This window comes from Oncorhynchus tshawytscha, linkage group LG13 (genome assembly GCF_018296145.1).
Source record: "Oncorhynchus tshawytscha isolate Ot180627B linkage group LG13, Otsh_v2.0, whole genome shotgun sequence".
Classification (NCBI taxonomy): Eukaryota; Metazoa; Chordata; class Actinopteri; order Salmoniformes; family Salmonidae; genus Oncorhynchus; species Oncorhynchus tshawytscha.
Genome location: NC_056441.1, coordinates 63,077,229 through 63,096,586, shown reverse-complemented (window position 1 = coordinate 63,096,586; position 19,358 = coordinate 63,077,229). Strand labels below are relative to the sequence as shown.

The 19,358-nt window shown below is 41.4% G+C and overlaps 2 protein-coding genes across 12 annotated transcripts in view; both read left to right on the top strand.

Moving 5' to 3' along the window:
- Positions 1-87: 87 nt before the first annotated feature.
- On the top strand, positions 88-9,787 carry zgc:153372 (uncharacterized protein LOC767695 homolog). 6 transcript variants are annotated; one of them, XM_024403016.2, is made up of 11 exons: positions 88-453; positions 6,015-6,145; positions 6,303-6,362; positions 6,493-6,643; positions 6,858-6,994; positions 7,138-7,207; positions 7,366-7,447; positions 7,692-7,823; positions 7,968-8,110; positions 8,748-8,831; positions 9,027-9,787. In XM_024403016.2, exons 1-11 carry the CDS (start codon positions 439-441, stop codon positions 9,126-9,128), a joined length of 1,107 nt encoding a protein of 368 aa, XP_024258784.1. In that variant the 5' UTR covers positions 88-438; the 3' UTR covers positions 9,129-9,787. The 6 variants fall into 6 exon arrangements, with proteins under 6 accessions (XP_024258784.1, XP_042152065.1, XP_042152066.1 ...); XM_042296131.1 differs by having other exon boundaries at positions 88-495; XM_024403019.2 differs by lacking the exon at positions 88-453 and adding an exon at positions 803-1,294.
- Positions 9,788-12,431: 2,644 nt separating this feature from the next.
- LOC112234746 (BCAS3 microtubule associated cell migration factor-like) overlaps positions 12,432-19,358 on the top strand; it is a 348,299-nt gene continuing 341,372 nt past the window's right edge. For all 6 annotated transcript variants that reach the window (XM_042296126.1, XM_042296129.1, XM_042296127.1 and 3 more), the window contains exons 1-5: positions 12,432-12,552; positions 15,367-15,457; positions 15,827-15,881; positions 16,139-16,214; positions 17,771-17,877. In XM_042296126.1, coding sequence (XP_042152060.1) covers positions 15,387-15,457; positions 15,827-15,881; positions 16,139-16,214; positions 17,771-17,877 — 309 coding nt within the window. In that variant the 5' untranslated portion in view covers positions 12,432-12,552; positions 15,367-15,386. The remainder of the gene's footprint in view (positions 12,553-15,366; positions 15,458-15,826; positions 15,882-16,138; positions 16,215-17,770; positions 17,878-19,358) is intronic.

Sequence of the window (19,358 nt, the reverse complement as noted above, 5' to 3'; positions counted from 1 at the left end):
GACCAACACAAACAAATGAGCTACGCAAGAAGATGCGCAAACGTAAAAGACATGCGCACTAATTCAAAGTCCCCGGATGAAGAAACGGAAGTCTCGTCAGTTGGACAGGATAGCTGTGTTCGGATACTCATACTAACCGTACTATTTGCAACAGCAAAACGATTCAAGACCTAGGGGTATCATCATCCTATTCACTGCCAGATTCTACAGGGATGCTGTCTGGAAAGCTGCTAGGAAGAACGCCTTCCTTCAGAGCCATGGTATGCGTTTCGCCGAGCATCTCAGCGCGGAAGACATAGAAGGAAGGAACAAGTTGTGGCCAACGATCAAGATAGCACGAAATGAGGGGAAGGCTGCTTACTTCGTTGGAGGACGAGGCTTCATCAACGGTTCAGAAATCCATATTCCTCCCTAAAATCTCACCAGAAGGAAAGGTTGATGGTTTCAGCCATGGTATTCTCATTTTCCTTATGTTGTTTACCTAACAAGCATCAGGTGACTATTTTTCAGGAATACTCAGGTATTTCAATTTATTAGTTTGTTCTTGTATGACCAGAAGACCTATTTTGTTTACAAACTTACGAAGAAGATTGAAAGCTATATTTATTTTTTATGTATACAGTAACTAAAATACTGTTTTAAAGGGCATACAGGTCTGCTCTGACTTTACACGGTTATTGTTCTATTTAGTTATTAATACTTATTTCCAAAAAAGGTCTTAGGAACGTTTATATGTAAAACATTTTTTATTCAATTATTTTATGATCAGTTTTCATATGTACTTAAAATAGTAGGTACCCTTTTATTTAAATTATTATTTGTTGTTTTATTTCTCAGAATAGTTATTGATTACACTAAAGAGGGTTTTTAGTCTCTCTTACTACAAGAACCCTTGGTTTGGTCTTGAACATAATTTTCAGTTGAGTTGAATTTCAAAGCCAGGTAACCTTTGAGCTAGACGTTATGGAATAAGCTATTTTCACTTTAAATTGACTTAAATGGTGCAGATCTTATACTGATACTGTTTGTTTACAATATACTAAAACTGGACTGGAGGCGGACGTCACGCTCCAAGGAAATCGAGGAATCCTGGAGAAAGAGAGCGCGCTTTTTTGAAATGGAAAAGCGTCGTGGTACCTATTGATAAAGAAGAACATCAAGACGAAGCTTGCGCTTTACAAGTGGGATGCATTGTTGAGCGCTAACGTTACATCCCGAGAGGTTTGTGCTGATTGTACGGAGATTGTGACAGCCGGTTAAATGGCGTCCCAACGCAAGAACAAGATATGCTCAGGTGAAGTACATTATTACCACAAGGAGAGTTTTACTCGGAATAAGGAGGAGGAATGGAGGTGTGGTGATGTTCTCGGAGCATGAGGCTTGCACGGAGGGCCAATATAAAGATGAATCTGTGACAGTAGGAGTGAAGTTTTTGGAAAAGTGGGCCCTTGCTTTTGGCTGATCCATTTAAGGATTCAGGGTGAGTGAAAATATAGTTGGGTGCTGTGGAATCGGTGAGGATAACCAGAAGTGGTCGTGTGATAATTATGTGTTTCTGCTGGTCAGAGGGAGCAGACGTTCCCGAGTTGTGCAGCAGTAAGGCACTGCATCTCAGTGCAAGAGGCGTCACTTACAGTCCATGGTTTTAATCCAGACTGTATCACATCCGGCCGTGATTGGGGGTCCCATAGGTTGGGGCACAATTGGGCCAGCGTCGTCCAAGTTTGGCCGGGGTTTGTAAATAAGAATTTGTTTTTAACTGACTTGCCTAGTTAAATAAAGGTTAAATAAAAATAAACGAATGGGGGCAAGAGATGTGAATTGCTTTGCTCTCAAGAAAAGAGCGCAATTGAAAGGAGTGATTACTGGGGTAGCGGTAAATGTGATAGCTGACCAACTGAAGTGGAAGATTCCCGTGATGTTAGGACATATAAGTTATCCTGTACAAGCTTTTGTGGTGCTGACAACATTACGTTGTTACAGGTGTCAAGCTTATGGGCATGTGGCAGCATTGTTTAGGAGGAAGGTTCCTAGGTGTGCAGAACGGCATGAGACAAAGGAATGTGCAGCACTGGGGGAAGTAGTGGTATGTGTTAATTGTAGGGGTGCCTATGGGTCTGGGGATCAGAAATGTCCCGTGCGAGAGAGGCAGATTGAGGTTTCCAGGGTTAGTGTAGTGCAGTTGTCATATGCTGAAGCAGTGAAGAAAGTAGAGGAAGATGGGTCAAGGGAGAGGGATCCTGAGAGGAGTGGTGTGAATAGTAGATCTGTACAAGTACAGAGGGATAAACCAACAAGTGATATATGTTTCAGTAAGATTGGATTTTGGGGATTTATAGTAATGCTTATCAACTGCTGCTATCCGTGTGACTATTTTTTTCACCTGGTTCACCAACTACTTCTCTGATAGAGTTCAGTGTGTCAAATCGGAGGGTCTGCTGTCCGGACCTCTGGCAGTCTCTATGGGGGTGCCACAGGGTTCAATTCTTGGACCGACACGCTTCTCTGTATACATCAATGATGTCGCTCTTGCTGCTGGTGAGTCTCTGATCCACCTCTACGCGGATGACACCATTCTGTATACTTCTGGCCCTTCTTTGGACACTGTGTTAACAACCCTCCAGGCAAGCTTCAATGCCATACAACTCTCCTTCCGTGGCCTCCAATTGCTCTTAAATACTAGTAAAACTAAATACATGCTCTTCAACCGATCGCTGCCTGCACCTGCCTGCCTGTCCAACATCACTACTCTGGACGGCTCTGACTTAGAATATGTGGACAGCTACAAATACCTAGGTGTCTGGTTAGACTGTAAACTCTCCTTCCAGACCCACATCAAACATCTCCAATCCAAAGTTAAATCTAGAATTCGCTTCCTATTTCGCAACAAAGCATCCTTCACTCATGCTGCCAAACATACCGTTGTAAAACTGACCATCCTACCAATCCTCAACTTTGGCGATGTCATTTACAAAATAGCCTCCAATATCCTACTCAACAAATTGGATGCAGTCTATCACAGTGCCATCCGTTTTGTCACCAAAGCCCCATATACTACCCACCATTGCGACCTGTACGCTCTTGTTGGCTGGCCCTCTCTTCATACTCGTCGCCAAACCCACTGGCTCCATTGTCATCTACAAGACCCTGCTAGGTAAAGTCCCCCCTTATCTCAGCTCGCTGGTCACCATAGCATCACCCACCTGTAGCACGCGCTCCAGCAGGTAAATCTCTCTGGTCACCCCCAAAACCAATTCTTTCTTTGGCCGCCTCTCCTTCCAGTTCTCTGCTGCCAATGACTGGAACAAACTGCAAAAAACTCTCTGAAACTGGAAACACTCATCTCCCTCACTAGCTTTAAGCACCAGCTGTCAGAGCAGCTCACATATTACTGCACCTGAACATAGCCCACCTATGATTTAGCCCAAACAACTACCTCTTTCCCTACTGTATTTATTTTATTTTATTTATTTAGCTCCTTTGCACCCCATTATTTTTATTTCTACTTTACACATTCTTCCACTGCAAATCTACCATTCCAGTGTTTTACTTGATATATTGTATTTACTATGCCATCATGGCCTTTTTTTGCCTTTACCTCCCTTATCTCACCTCATTTGCTCACATCGTATATAGACTTGTTTCTACTGTATTATTGACTCTGTTTGTTTTACTCCATGTGTAACTCTGTGTCGTTGTATGTGTCGAACTGCTTTGCTTTATCTTGGCCAGGTCGCAATTGTAAATGAGAACTTGGTCTCAACTTGCCTACCTGGTTAAATAAAGGTGAAATAAAAAATATAAAAAACTGTACTGCAGGAATGGAATGTAAGTTGCAGAAAATAGAGGTTGTGGTGGCAGCTGCAGAGAGGTATTTGGGTGCGTGAGACGTGACATCAGAAGAGTTACAGGGTGTGTTTAAGTGGTGATGTCCCATCCTTTCAGGTTGTTGTCACGAGGTAGGACTAAATACATTTAAATAGTGGAGTATGGTGTTCATTATTATTTGTGAGTGTAGTGTTAGATGGTAGGATATTTTATTTGTAGAAAAAATAGATCAGCAAAGTATAAGAGAGTTATACTCCAGTCTAGTAGGTAGCGGTAATGCAACATTTATTCAACGCCAACCGCCGTTAAACCTCGAAGAAGAAGGATTTCAAAGTTCATCCTGAGTCTGCCTCTAAAAAATATTTTTGTCAACATGTCAACACAAGTCCATGACAATGTCAAGGTAGGTTTATTTTGAGATTCCAACCATGCATGTAGCTACACATTATTAAAGGTAGCTAAAGAAAGACGTTGTTTTGATCTCCTAGAGTACCTACCCTCAGCCTAGGTATGTGTAATAAGTGTTGCACCTTGTTCCCTGCACCGATCTTTCAACACAACACCGCGCAACATGCTATCGCCATTGTCTTGCAGTAATTGTTCTACACGTTTTGAAAAATAAGCAAAAGGGTTCAAAAGATTATGTATTTTAGCGCTAACAGAGTGGACAGCTACAGTACTTTCCCCGGACATTACCCCACCACTCTGTCCGCATTTCTGTGTCCAGACCAAAATTAATCAACATTAACATGGTCAAATCAGGCTTCAAATAACCATTTCCCCCGTGACTCCTCCGGTCATTAAGTCAACAAAACAAGTGCGTGACAATGTCACGGTAGGTTTATCCTTACGAAAAAAAGATGCAGTAACTGTAGCACGCTGTTGTATAAGTGTAGTTAGAGTGCAGTATGCTGCAAATACTGCGTCCAAAATAACTGTTTTTGGCTACAGTAATTTATTCAGCAATTACTTCGTCCAAGACTCCACAGTCGACTGCAGTTTCAAAATTGCAATCTTTTTTGTAAGGGTATACTGGTCATCCAGGTCGGTTAAATCAAAAACATGAAGTGTCTGAGGCACTCCAGGACCAGGGTTGCCTACCTCTGGGTTACGGGATTGGCTCTCCAGTCGCAGGACACGGGTTCCAATTCGCAACAATATCATATCACGTTGCTTGGGGAGCAGACAGGTGAATTTAGAAATTTGAAACGTATTCCACATGGTCTTGGGTGATTTCTTTAAAACAGATAAAGCCTAGTCCTGAACTAAAAACCAAACTCAATATTGAAAGTGATTTTTAGTCCACGACTAGGTTTAATCTGTGTCTGGAGACTACCCCCATATTCAGCTCGTCAAGGGCTTGATTTATTATTATTTTGATTTATTTAACCTTTATATATCCAGGTTAGTCTCGATGAGATAAAATCTATTTTTCAAGAGAGACCTTATTCAACCAAGACACGTGCTGGGGGAACAATGTTTGAGACAAATATCAGATATACTGTAACATGTCTGTACAGTGTTTTTGACACATACATAAACACATTTCAATTACAGAAACATACAAATGTCATAAAAAAAATCTATCATATGTACCACCGCATCAAGTCCTAATGACAATCACATTCCTCAGTAACATGTGAGTCAACAAACGTTTTAAACTCCTCCAAGGAAACAAGATTCTGGGGTTTCAAGCTGGTCTGGAGAGAATTCCAAGACCACGGAGCTGATTAGCTTAAACACTTTTTGACATGATCTGTTCTGGTTTTAGGAACCGCTAAAAGTAAGTAGGAGTGAGACCATATCTGGTATTTATTTTCAGACTTTATTAAGAACAAAAATAGTGTCAGTTTTACCAAAACTGCCTTTGATCATAATTCATATAGTATAGCAATGTTTAAGCCTATGTAGAGTCAACGAAGACTAGCCAACAGTGTGTCAGATGCTTTTGGTTGGTAATAAACCTAAGAGCTGCATGATACATGGAATCAAGTACAATCAGGGTAGTGCTTGAGGTCTGCATATAAATTACATCAGGGCATTGATGATCATGTCCAATTAAATGTGTGTGCTTGTTCAAGATCAGTGGAACAGTTGTTGGGGACATCTAAGGACAGAGAGGTTTGGGAAACACTGGTACCAAGTATTTTAATAGTGACATTTATATATTTTGATCTCTTCCTCAGCAATATTATGGTTCTCGCCTGGAGTCCACCTGTGATCTGCAGACTAGTGCTGCCTGCTCTCTACCCTGCAGGCCAATGCCCAAGAGTGCTATAGAGGCCCTCAATCTCGTTCACCCTGAAGTAACCAAACGGTATGAGGATGACTGATTCGACTGCTTCTGTTGAGAATGTATCTATTTGTATAATGATGAGGAAGTAGAATACATTAATTTCCAACCAATATACATGAATAAAGACTAATATTGCAGAAAATGTGAAACTGTTTAGGACACACACTCTTTGTTCCAGATTTAGCAGACACTCTTACCCAGAGCGACTTAGTTATTGCAGTCATCTTAAGATAGCTAGGTGAGCCAACAACATATCACAGTCATAGTAAGTACATTTTTCCTCAGTAAAGTAGCTATCAGCAAAGTCAGTGCTAGCAAAAGGGATAAGTGTTTGTTCATGAAAGGCTATATATATCATTTTGTTCTAGGTTTTTTGGCTGTGGTCTTCCTGTTCCAGAGAAACTTCAGGGCTGCAGAATCTTGGACCTGGGCAGCGGTTCCGGCAGAGACTGCTATGCCCTCAGTAAACTAGTTGGCGAGACTGGCCATGTCACAGGCATTGATATGACTGAGGAACTGGTATGTATAGCACCCAGACCTATATATTCAGTAATATAACAATCATTCTATTACATTGGTGTGTGATACTCTGCTTTCTGCTGTGGTAGTGTATGGCTCAATTGGTAGAGCATGGTCCTTGCAATGCCAGCATCATGGATTCAATTCAGGCTTGGGTCATCAATACAAAAATGAATGTTTAAAATCGGCTACTAAATGTATTTTTTGTGCTCAGATTCTAGTGTCCCGTAAATACATCTCATACCACCAGGAGAAGTTTGGCTTTGAGAAACCCAACACCACCTTCCTCCAGGGGTATATGGAGAAGCTAACTGCAGCTGGCGTTGAGAATGACTCTATGGATATCATAGTGTAAGTTGAGGAACAATCATGTTAATTTGCTATCAAAACAATGAGTCCTTCTTTCTCTTTTGATCGTTTATCTGTTTTACTGTGTCACGATCTGTTGGGAAGGTGAACAAAAATCCCCTTCTTTTATCTACTGTTTCCTCCAGGTCAAACTGTGTCATCTGTTTATGCCCTGATAAGAAAACGGTTCTACGTGAAGCCTATAAGGTCCTCAAGGTAAATAGTCCACCACACTGCCTGTTATCATTGCATAACATGATTATTCAAAAGAGTATCCCTGGGCTTTATAAAATACAGATGGCAGTGACTGTGTCTCCTGAAAAGTACTCCTTTCTTTGCCCGTGTCTCTCTCCCATCTCTCCTGTGTGACATAGGAGGGTGGTGAATTGTACTACAGTGACATGTATGCCAGCAATGTTGTTCCTGACCACTTAAAAGAGGATTCAGTTCTGTGGGGTAAGTGATCAAGTTGCACCTTCCTAGCAGACAGAGAATGTTTGGTAATGCATATTCTGCTTCTGTAGAAAAGCCTATCTCTTATCTTAAATATTTTTCAGATTCAGTCTCATTGGTAACATCTCAATATCTCAATAACATCTCAAACCCTTAAGTGGTTTCACTTGACCAGAGTGTGCCGTGCAAATTGTAGAACTGCACTTCACACTGATGATGTTCTCTTTTCTTTTGTGTTTTGTGATAGGTGAGGGAATGGGCGGTTCCCTCTATTGGCGCGACTTTATCTCATTGGTCCAGGAGGTGGGCTTCAGCACGCCTCACCTCATCTCAGCCAGTCACATTGAGGTCCACAACTGCGAGCTCAAAAAGAAAGCAGGTAAGGCTGCTTACTGTAGGATGGAAAAAGTATACACTTCTCACGCTAACCTAACTAATAGCACATTTATTAATGTGGTCTAGAAGCATTTAGTATAAAAAAACGTAAGCCTAGTCAGTCACTTCCATTTCCAATGTGTTGCAGGTGATATTAGCTATGCGTCTGGCACTTACCGGCTCTTTAAGTTGCCGAAAAAGCTTGAGATGTCAAGTGGAATAGTGACCTACAAGGGGACAGTGCCTGACTACCCGTGTCAGCTGGAGTTTGACTCCTCCCACTGCTTCAAGGTATATTGGTGCAAACACGGCAGGGCTCTCCAAACCTTTTCCTGGAGAACTACTGTTCTGTAGTTTTTGCTCCAACCTCAATCTCGCTCACCTGATTCTAATAATTAGCTGGTTGATGAGCTGAATCACGTTAGTTACAACAGGGGTTGAAGTGAACCTACAGGAGGGTAGCTCTCTAGGAGCAGGGTTGGATTGAACCTACAGGAGGGTAGCTCTCTAGGAGCAGGGTTGGAGTGAACCTACAGGAGGGTAGCTCTCTAGGAGCAGGGTTGGAGTGAACCTACAGGAGGGTAGCTCTCTAGGAGCAGGGTTGGAGTGAACCTACAGGAGGGTAGCTCTCTAGGAGCAGGGTTGGAGAGCCCTGAAACACAGCATAATAGGACTACCCTCACCTAAGCAATTCTCATAAAGGCAGCATTTTGGTTAAGTAGCAAGGTCATGTTGTTCCCTTATTTTATGAACAATTGTTTTACTTGTGTATGCATACTAATACAGTAGTTGGTATGGACCACTGATACACACACCTTTTATGCATACAAATGGATTCCACACTACTTTAAGTCAATGCAGAAATTGTATGGGTTGCCTAATATGTTAAGTGGATGTATAATAATCCCTGTGATGTTGTGCTGTGCAGAAGGACGTGGCGCTGCAGGTGGATGGGGAGATGGCTGCTATCCTTCAGTGCTCTCGCTTCTCCCCGGACTTCTGCATCCAGAAGGTAGGTACCACTTTACAAAGGTAACACCTTATAGCTCTGTAATAGCCATGTAATTACAATAGTAACATGGTACCCAAAAGCAATCAGGGACTGTATTATTATTTTTTAAATGATTATAGGAAATAAAGCTACTCTGCAAATACCTCAACTGGCATTTACTGATGATCATTTGAATCCTGAACTATCCCTTTTCAGTACGGCCACCTCAGCCCGTTTCTGCTGGCCGATAACCTGGGCTCCTCGGTGAAGCAGTGCTCCAAAACAGGCAAAGCTCCAGGAGGCTGTGGGGAGACCTAACTCACTACACCTGGATGACATCATATCCATGAAAGACCCTCCTCAGAATGACAGGGTGTATGTCCCAATAGTCTCTCCTTCCTCCTGAAGTGTGCACTCATTCATTACTTCCCACAAATTTAAAATCATTGGATTGTTGTTGGCCTGTGCTATTGGGAGTTTCCACCATATTTCTTATACCAGTCATTTCATAACAGTGTAGGGATGTGAACAAGTGCACTTGAAGGAGAGGTTATTTGGATCACCCAATGTGACAGAAAATACGTCCATTTTGATGTCTGTACCTATGTTGCACAAATTATATAAAAAGGGTTGTAGTGTTTCTTTTCAGACTGAAAAGCCTACTGTGCCTTGAAATACTATATTTTTCCTCCCATGTCCAGCTCATATATTTAAATGGCAATGGTTATTTTATTATGTGACATTTGGAGCATTACCTGGATAATACATGAGACTGTAGCCTATATTAACTAATTTACACACTGATGTGGACAACCTAAGGCCCGCCCAGTCATTCAATGTAAAAAATTACATTTGTAAAAAAAGACTTGTCTTGTTAAATTCTCAAATGACATGCACACAGGCTGAAGGTCCCACCAGCCCATATACATAGATCACTTGACAAATGCACAAAAGAGAAGATAAATAATTCAACAAAACTGCCAGTTTCAGATATTTATTTGTATCTAGGAGTATTCTGTGTGTGGTGGTGATTTTGGGCCTGGCTAATGTGACCCACATTACTTAAAACGAGGTCAAATCATGACGTCAGTGATCTTCAGGTCGGTCCTAGAACGATGCTGAGTGTCCGACTTGGAATTCCGAGTTGGATGACCATTCCCAGTTGTCTTGAAAGCTCGGAAGTCAGAGATTTACTAGTTCACAGTTGTTTTGAATGCGGCAGAAGCCAGACTAGCAGAGTTTCCACTAGTTACCACAGCCATCTTTAGTCATGATTAGATTATATTTTAGATTAGTTTAATAGTCACATGTACAGGGTTGCAGATGTAATTACAGGCTACAGTGAAAGGGGGAGAAGATAGCTGATTTAGTGTTGGCTATTCAGCAGCCTGAAGGTCTGGGGGTAGAAGCTACTGGTCAGTCTTACAGTTTTTGCCATGATGCTCATATTCTGTCCTTGTCTGAGTGATTGAAACGGGGAGAACAGGCCATAGCTCGGGTGGCTGGGGTCCCTGAGAATCTTCTTGGCCTTCCTGCAACACTTGGTGTAGGTGTCCTGGAGGGCAGGTTGAGTGTACCACCCACTGTAGCGCCTTGCGTTCCCTGGTGGTGGAGTTGCAGCCAGACAGTTTGCTCTCGATGGTGTTCCTGTAGAACACTGTGAGGGCCCTCGGGAGATGCTGAATTTCTTCAGCATCCTGAGATTAAATAGTCGCTGTCGTAAAAATGTATAAAAACTAAAATGAGCTTTTTGGTCTTAATGTTAGGGTTAGTAGTGTGGTTAAGGTTATGTTTAAAATCTTAGCAACCAGGAAATGGCAGAGCAATTTCTGCAAAGTGCAACTTTATGTGTTTCCCTTAAAGGCTTACCTTAATAATAATGTTACCTTACCTAAGGGAATTGTTTAAGGGTATTGCATATAGTCCCTCAAACATTTCCTAAGTTAAGGTAATCCTTTAAGGGTTTAAGGTTAGAGTAGTGCAGAAGTTGTCATATGCTGAGGCAGTGAAGAAAGTAGAGGAAGATGGGTCAAGGGAGAGGGATCCTGAGAGGAGTGGTGTGAATAGTAGATCTGTACCAGTACAGAGGGATACACCAACAAGTGATATGTTTCAGTAAGATTGGATTTTTAGCATTTATAGTAATGGTTATCAACTACTGCAGGGATGGACATAAGTCACAGAAAATTGAGATTGTGGTGGCAGCTGCAGAGAAGTATTTGGTTGTTTGAGAAGAGTTACAGGGTGTTTAAGTGGTGATGTCCCAACCTTTCAGGTTGGTGGCATGAGGTAGGACTAAATAGTGGAGTAGGGTGGTGTTATTTTTATTTTATTTGTTAGATTTGTTTGTGAGTGTCGTGTTAGATGGTAGGGTATTTGTTTATTTATTATTTCAAGCAAAGTATAAGGGAGTTGTACTCCAGTCTAGTAGGTGGCGGTAATGCAACATATTGGATGCCAACTGCCGTTAAACCTCATTGAAGAAGCACTCTTATCGACTATTCAAAAATGTCTTACAATAATGAGATGTACCCCAACTTAAGGAAAGCTTTGACTATGTACAGACACGGTGAGCATAGCCTTGCTATTGCGAAGGCTGGGGTACGCAGACCTGGCTCTCAAGAGAAGACAGAGAAGACTATGTGCACACTGCCCACAAAATTAGGTGGAAACTGAGATGCACTTCCTAACCTCCTGCAAAATGTATGACCATATTATAGACACATATTTCCCTCAGATTACACAGATCCACAAAGAATTTGAAAAAATACCCGGTTTTGATAAACTCCCATATATACTGGGTGAAATACCACAGTGTGCCATCACAGCAGCAAGATTTGTGACCTGTTGCTGCAAGAAATGGGTAACTAGTGAAGAACAAACACCATTGTAAATACAACCCATTTTTATGTTTATTTATTTTCCCTTTTGAACTTTCACTATTTGCACATAGTTACAACACTATAAATACATAATATGACATTTGAAATGTCTTCATTCTTTTGGAACTTCTGTGAGTACAATGTTTACTGTTAATTTTCATTTTTTATTTAACTCTTGTTTATTATTTACTAAACTTGCTTTGGCAATGTTAACATGTTTCCCATGCCAATAAAACTTAAATGTAAATGTATCCACCAATCCAAAGAAAGGATAGCCGGGAGCTGGACAGGCCGACATGCCGCTTTGTGGACAACGACTCCCATTGTTAGGGCGGAGAGACATGTATCTTCCCAGTATATCCATAATCTTTGATTCAATTGAAGGAAACTTGAATTAAAAAATGAGAAAATTAAATATGTTTCATGCAACTGGGCCCAGAGTTCTCGCTGAAACTGCCTCAGACACATGCGAAGCAGTATCACGCGAGAACTCGATGTAAACAAACAAATCTGTGTGGTTCGAAGTCGGGCTTTGTGTCATGGTGAGCACGTTCACGACAGGGTCATTATCTGTTGTTGTGAGTCATGCAAATAACATGTAGCTGTTGATCAAATATAACAATCACCCCCAAAATAATCTGCGAGATTCCTCAAAATTATCATGGGACAAACAGGGTATTATTATTCACTCTGATTGGTCGAGGACCTACAACACCCGCCTCTGTCGTACACTGATTGGCTTGGTGAATGCAGCGAGGGTTCTACCATTGGTCTTTAACTCTTCCACGTCTTTCCTACTGTTTTATGGCAATTGTTTAGGAGATTCGTTGAACTAACAAGCTAGCTAGACAACACACTAGGTACGTATTGAATAACATATAAATTATTTGGTAAAACTTCGCGAATGATGTTTAGTAAATAGGTGTAGCTACTGGTGTTTGATTAAATAACTTGTCTGGTGGTGGTTAACGTTAGCTGCTGTCTCAGAAAGAATAGGACTGGAGACTAACGTTAGTTCTTGACATCTAAGTTAGCTAGCTATATTTATCAAACAATTTTGACTTAAAAAAAAATATCAGCAGATATTTATCTTGTTAGCTAACTAAGTCATCTTCAGTTTGTGATCTGAGGCTGACCAGCTAGTTGAAGAACCAACTTGAGCTAGATAGAGTAGCTAGCTAGCCAGTTAGCTGTCAGTGTTACCAAATGTTGCAATCATTGTTAAGGCTAACAGTAGTTCGTGTATGTGTACCTAATCATATATTTGTTAGTTACTTTAAACCAAGTTTCTAGATCCATTTGTAGTTAAACTTCTTTTTTTTTAAACTGTAAGATGGCTCTAGTTAGTATGTTAGCTACTAGGGGAGAGTGGAGTAAATTGCGCCAAAGGGGTAAATTGAGCCATCCTTCTAGGAAACCATACACAAAATGTATAATTTGACCACCTATTTAGGAAGTGGTCACAATTTCATGTAGTCTGAAGGAAGAAACCATATTTTCACCAAGTCAAATTCATTTATTGTTAGAGGTTTCATAATGCTTGTATCTTAACCAAAATATATCATTTTAAGATTGTTCAATACATCATTTGGGGTCCAACACCTAGCATGAAAGTGCATCCTTGTAGCTGTGTGGGCTAATTTATTACAAATGTTTGCCTTGGGGTAAGTTCAACCAATGGCAAGTTGAACAAATTGAAATGTTTCTTCCAAGGTGTAATGCAAGGCTGGGATATAAGGTATAAACGTGGTCTGGCCTATGTTTAAAGTGTTTTAGAAATGTACAGTTTGTTAGGTGTTAAGCCTGTGTTAAAATATGCTTAAAAATAAGACAAAAAGCAATTTTGTTTAATTGTGTTTGGGAAATAAAAAAATAGACATGGTTTTAAAAAGGTAGTCTTTAAATTTCATTCAGTACAGAAATGTGTAGGCGTCTTACCCTGCAGCACAACTTACCCCATACCCAAGGTAAGTTGTGCCAAGAGACCACTAAGTTAAGTTAAGTTTTCAAAACGAATGTTTACTTGAATTCTGATTATTTCCAGGGATACACAACATCGAGAAATATATGTAGCCTAGATATCTTTGTTAGAATACTATATATCCCTTGATGGAGTGATGCTTAATGTAAAAAATGGTTCAATTTACCCCACTCTCCCCTACTGGATAAATGTAGTACAAGTCTATTCACAGTCTGACAGCTGGCTAACAACACTTCTGAATGAAAATAAATAAAACAGTTAGCCACTATATTTAAAATCAAATCACATTTTTATTTGTCACATACACATAGTTAGCAGATGTTAATGCGAGTGTAGCGAAAAGCTACACATAACAGTAAATAGAAATGCGAACACATTACCTGGAAGACAGTCATCTTTGAATGGCACAGCTTCAAATTAGACACAAAAAGGAGATAGTTGTAGTCGCATAACAATGTTCCAGACTTGGTGCATTGGTACTGCTTGCAGTAGCAGAACAATCTATGACTTGGGTGGCTGGAATATTTGACAATTTTTTGGGGGGCCTTCCTCTGACGGCGCATGGTTTAGTGGCCCTGGATGGCAGTGAGCTCGGCCCCACTGATTTACTGTACGCACTACCCTCTTGCACCTTGTGGTCAGATGCCATGCAGTTTCCATACTAAGTGGTGATGCAGCCAGTCAGGATGCTCTCAATGGTGCATCTGAGGGCTCATGCCAAATCTTTTCAGCCTCCTGAGGGGGAAGCGGTGTTGTCGTGCCTTCTTCACAGCTGTGTTGGTTTGTGGACCATGATAGATCTTTAGTGATGTGTACACCGAGTAACTTGAAGCTCTTGACCCACACCATTACAGCCCCGTTGATGTGAATGTAGTCCGCGATCAGCTCCTTTGTCTTGCTGACGTTAAAGGGAGAGGTTGTTGTCCGGGCACCACACTGCCCTGTTTCTGACCTCCTCCCTATAGGCTGTCTCATTGTTGTCGCTGATCAGGCCTACCACCGTTGTGTCATCTGAAAAATTAATGATGGTGTTGTGCTTGGCCACACAGTCGTGGGTGAATAGGGAGTACAGAAGGGGACTAAGCAGACTCCCATGAGGGGCCCCCGTGTTGAGGGTCAGCATGGCGGATGTGTTGTTGCCTACCCTCACCAACTGGGGGCAGCCCGTCAGCAAGTCCAGGATCCAGTTGCAGAGAGGGGTGTTCAGTCCCAGGGACCTTAGCTTGGTGATGGGCTTGGAGGGGACTATGGTGTTGAATGCTGAGCTGTAGACAATTAACAGAATTCTCTTTTTTTTTTTTTTGCTTTAATAACTTTCAGATATTTTAATGTAGCGAAGGTAATCAAGCTCAAATTGATATGTGATACAGCAAATGTATTGAAAATAAGAAACAGACTTTCATCCTCGTTACTGAATGTAATGATTTGGTCCTAATCATGGTTATATTAGGCAGGTTTTTCGGGGCGAGTCGAGGTTTACTATGTTGACTATCAGGTGTACCGTTAGGCCTACATTTTGTAGTACAAAATGTTCTATTAGTACAACCAAAAGTGGTAGGAATCTGTTCAAGATCTTTCGTGACCATTCTACATCCTATATGAAAGTCTACTAGTCTCGACCTTTATGGAGACAGAGACCTAAATTAAACCTAGCTATTACCGGATTGTAATCGTCATGTTCTTTCCTCTGTAGAATAAAGACTTGGAGACAGAATGGCATCAGAATCTCCGCGCAGACCAAGCCGCTGTGCTGGAGGGGTTGTGGTGCGAGCACAAGCTGCCACGTAAGGACACACACACACAATAAACACACAATAATAGGCTTTCAGCTATTGCACCTGAGGTGTCTGGTCTACCTACTTACACAAGTTTCCCCTTGCAAAGACATGACATTGCCTAACAGCTAGTCCCATGATGGTTGTTATTGACCATCCGTTTCAGACATATGCTTCAGTGCTATGGATCAATATGATCTGGTTCAGTATATTTCCTTGGCTACTTTTTGAGGTGGGGAGTGCATAACAGAAAGTGTTAACTACAACCAATTTAGCTGAATTAAGTGCAAAGACAATACTTATACCTATGCATACACTACAAATATTCTACTCATAGGTATACACATTCAACAAGGTAATGCTCTTGTGTTATTACAGTGAGCAGTCGTATATGGAGAGTGTTGTGACCTTCCTCCAAGATGTGGTCCCTCAGGTGACTGTTTCCATTGATTGTCATCTTTTCTACAGTAACAGAAATGTGTATTACATGTTACCCTTATTCAGATTGACTTACTCAGGCTGTCAATGGTGTTTTTATATGGCGGAGAGAGTTGAAGTATAGGATTAACTGAATCACAATTTATCTTATTAAAGTTTTAATAGGTAATTCTAAGACATTAACAGAGTGCAGTAATTTAATTTGATAAATTGTTGTCCTCATCTCCTACTTGTCTTTTGTCCAAATTCAAGGCATACACTGGCGCACCCCCAACTGATGAAAAAGAGAAAATAGTTTGGGTCAGATTTGAGAAAGCCGACATCAATGGTAAGTCCAAGAACAGTTTCAAAGCTTCCCCCCCCTTTACTGTGTTGTGTTCAACCTTGGAGGGCACACACATTTTGATAACAAGTGGTAACTTGCTTCATATTATCTGGTATTTTAAATCCACAGATTAGATTAAACCATATATAAACAGGTTCTTGAATATTATGAGTTTACTGAAATATGCTGATAAGTGGCCTCTTGTTAGAATTCCTGGGTAGAAAACTGTTTAAATGTGACACATGAATAGTTCCTTTGGCAGGCGTTGTTTGCGAACCATTTGATGGTTCATTTCTTGTAAGGACTTTGAGTGACAGGTCTGATGTATCTCAATGCACAAGTGTGTGTGTGTGTGTGCCAGATCTCTCCCTCAATCTGACAACAGCTGTGTTGATTAGACACAGCGTTTTGTCTGTGTTTATAAAAATTTTGACCACTTTAATGTTATTTACGCAAACCTTTTGAAGAGGACTTCTGTTTGGCGTTCAATTTAGAGCTTCACTGTTCCAGCCCTGCTTCTTTGCATGCTCAATGTAAAGCAAATTGTTTTATACGGAAGCAATGGCTCATATACATTAAAAACGTCTGGAGTTGACACGCATTCAAAGTAGCTAGAGTTAAACATTTATTCAAAAGAATGAGCTGGAACACTTAAACCCCAACCATTCTTCTAGAAAATGAAACAGTTTAGTAAAAGGTTTTTGAAATCGACAAAGACAAGGATTAATCAATTTAGATAGCAGCAACAAACAAAGCAGTCAACTGTATCGTATAGACTGATTATACACTGAGTGTACAAACCCCCCGTCCCATCCCGTCTTCACTGGTTCTGATTAGGACCACCCCCGCCATCTTCACTGGTTCTGATTAGGTCCCCCGTCCGGCCGTCTTCACTGGTTCTGATTAGGTCCCCCCCGGCCGTCTTCACTGGTTCTGATTAGGACCCCCCCGTCCGGCCGTCTTCACTGGTTCTGATTAGGACCCCCCGTCCGTCTTCACTGGTTCTGATTAGGACCCCCCCCGTCTTCACTGGTTCTGATTAGGACCCCCCCCGTCCGGCCGTCTTCACTGGTTCTGATTAGGACCCCCCGTCTACACTGGTCCGGACCGTCTTCACTGGTTCTGATTAGGACCCCCCGTCCGGCCGTCTTCACTGGTTCTGATTAGGACCCCCCTTCCGGCCGTCTTCACTGGTTCTGATTAGGACCCCTTCACTGGTTCTGATTAGGACCCCCCCGGCCGTCTTCACTGGTTCTGATTAGGACTGGTTCTGATTAGGACCCCCCGTCCGGCCGTCTTCACTGGTTCTGATTAGGACCCCCCGTCCGGCCGTCTTCACTGGTTCTGATTAGGACCCCCCGTCCGGCCGTCTTCACTGGTTCTGATTAGGACCCCCTCCCCCCACTCTTCACTGGTTTTGCCATAATATGGTAAATATCTATGTCAGGCAGTTCTAGTTTGATTGTCATTTCATCATATGAATTGAAATCAAAATAAGTTTGAATAAGTCTACAGAGTTGACTGAATATAAATGTCTAACTTCCCTGTGTGTCCATCAGATACATCCCGCTCCCCAGAGTTCCTGGAGATGCACAGTGGCAGCAGTGACCCTCCCCTCTGCCTCATGATTGGTTATGCAGACGGGATGCAGATCTGGAGCATATCCGTGAGTGTTTTTGTTGTTACTGTGCTGTTGTTTGTGTTGAAGCTTGCTGTTTGGTGTTTTTGGCTGGGTTTCTGAATAAGCACTTTGTGACTTCTGCTGATGTATCAAGGGCTGTATAAATACATTTTGAATAGAAAGATGTTGAACAACAACAGACACGCGAATGGCTCTGCATCTCAGTGCTTGAGGCGTCACTGGCTGTATCACAACCAGGCCGTGATTGGGAGTCCAATAGGGCGACACACAATTGGCCCAGCGTCGTCCGGTTTTGGCCGTCATTGTAAATAAGAATTTGTTCTTAACTGACTTGCCTCGTTAAATAAAGGTTAAAAACCCCAGACATTATTGTTTCTCATTTGCAGTACTCCTTGTCCCCCACTAGATGTCAGGATAGACCAGGGTGTTAACAGTTATTTTCTTTATAAAATGCTCCAGTCAATTACAAGTCTTGACAACTTCTGCACCAACAGTTTCTCTAGGATCTGTGTTGTGGTTGTTAACATATGAAATACAGATCTTTGTGTTTTTGGTGTTAAAATATTTCATTTTAAATATAGAGCTGTTTACATTTGATGAGCAATTTGGGTGGGTCACACAAGACACTACTCTATCCAAGTCCCATAATTACAGGAACCATAGCACCTATTGTGCACTCCGGTTGGGAATTGCAAGGGACCTCACGATACGATATTATCACAATAATTAGGTGCCGATACGATATGTTGCGATTCTATATGTGTTCGATACTGTGATTTTATTGCAATTCGATGTTCCAAACAAATTGAGCACCATATGTCTGCTGCAGAGGGACAAGAGGGAGACATCAACATTTTTATTAGTCATGAAAATAAAAGTGCTGAAACAAATTGTTCCCTGTTTAAAAAGAAGATGGAGAACAAACTTTGAAAGAAAATACTGGCGTTTTGGTACAGCCGACTAAGACAAATAATATTGTGATATCATCAAAAACAATATCCCGATGTGGAACTGTATCGATTTTCTTTGACCCATCACTATTGTGCACCCACATTGAGTAGACTTGAACAATAGAGAGACATGCACAGGCCTCCACAATGTGAGGAGAATCATGGAGGTGAGAGAAGTGCCACTGATTTCCTTCTCTCCTCGTCTGTCACTGAGGAGGTAGACTTAGCCAACAAGATGGAGGACTTTTGATATTCTTTTAAGGTGGTTTGTGTTGTGACTGGTATCATCCCAGGGTCAAATATTTAAGGAGGAATATGGATTGAAATAAAGTAAGAAACCACTCATGGAAAAACCTAAGAGTGGAAATAGCATGAATGTTTTTCCTGCACTTTTTTTTGTTAAACCCAGATTTGTATTCTTTTGATTTCAATTTCAAAGCCCTACAAGGAGGAAATGTAAAGGCTATTTGAAAGAGCTGTTCTTTTGACTCATTTTTTCAACCACAGTAAAGTAATTTCCAGGATTATCTTAAAATAATAACTGAGATATTCTCT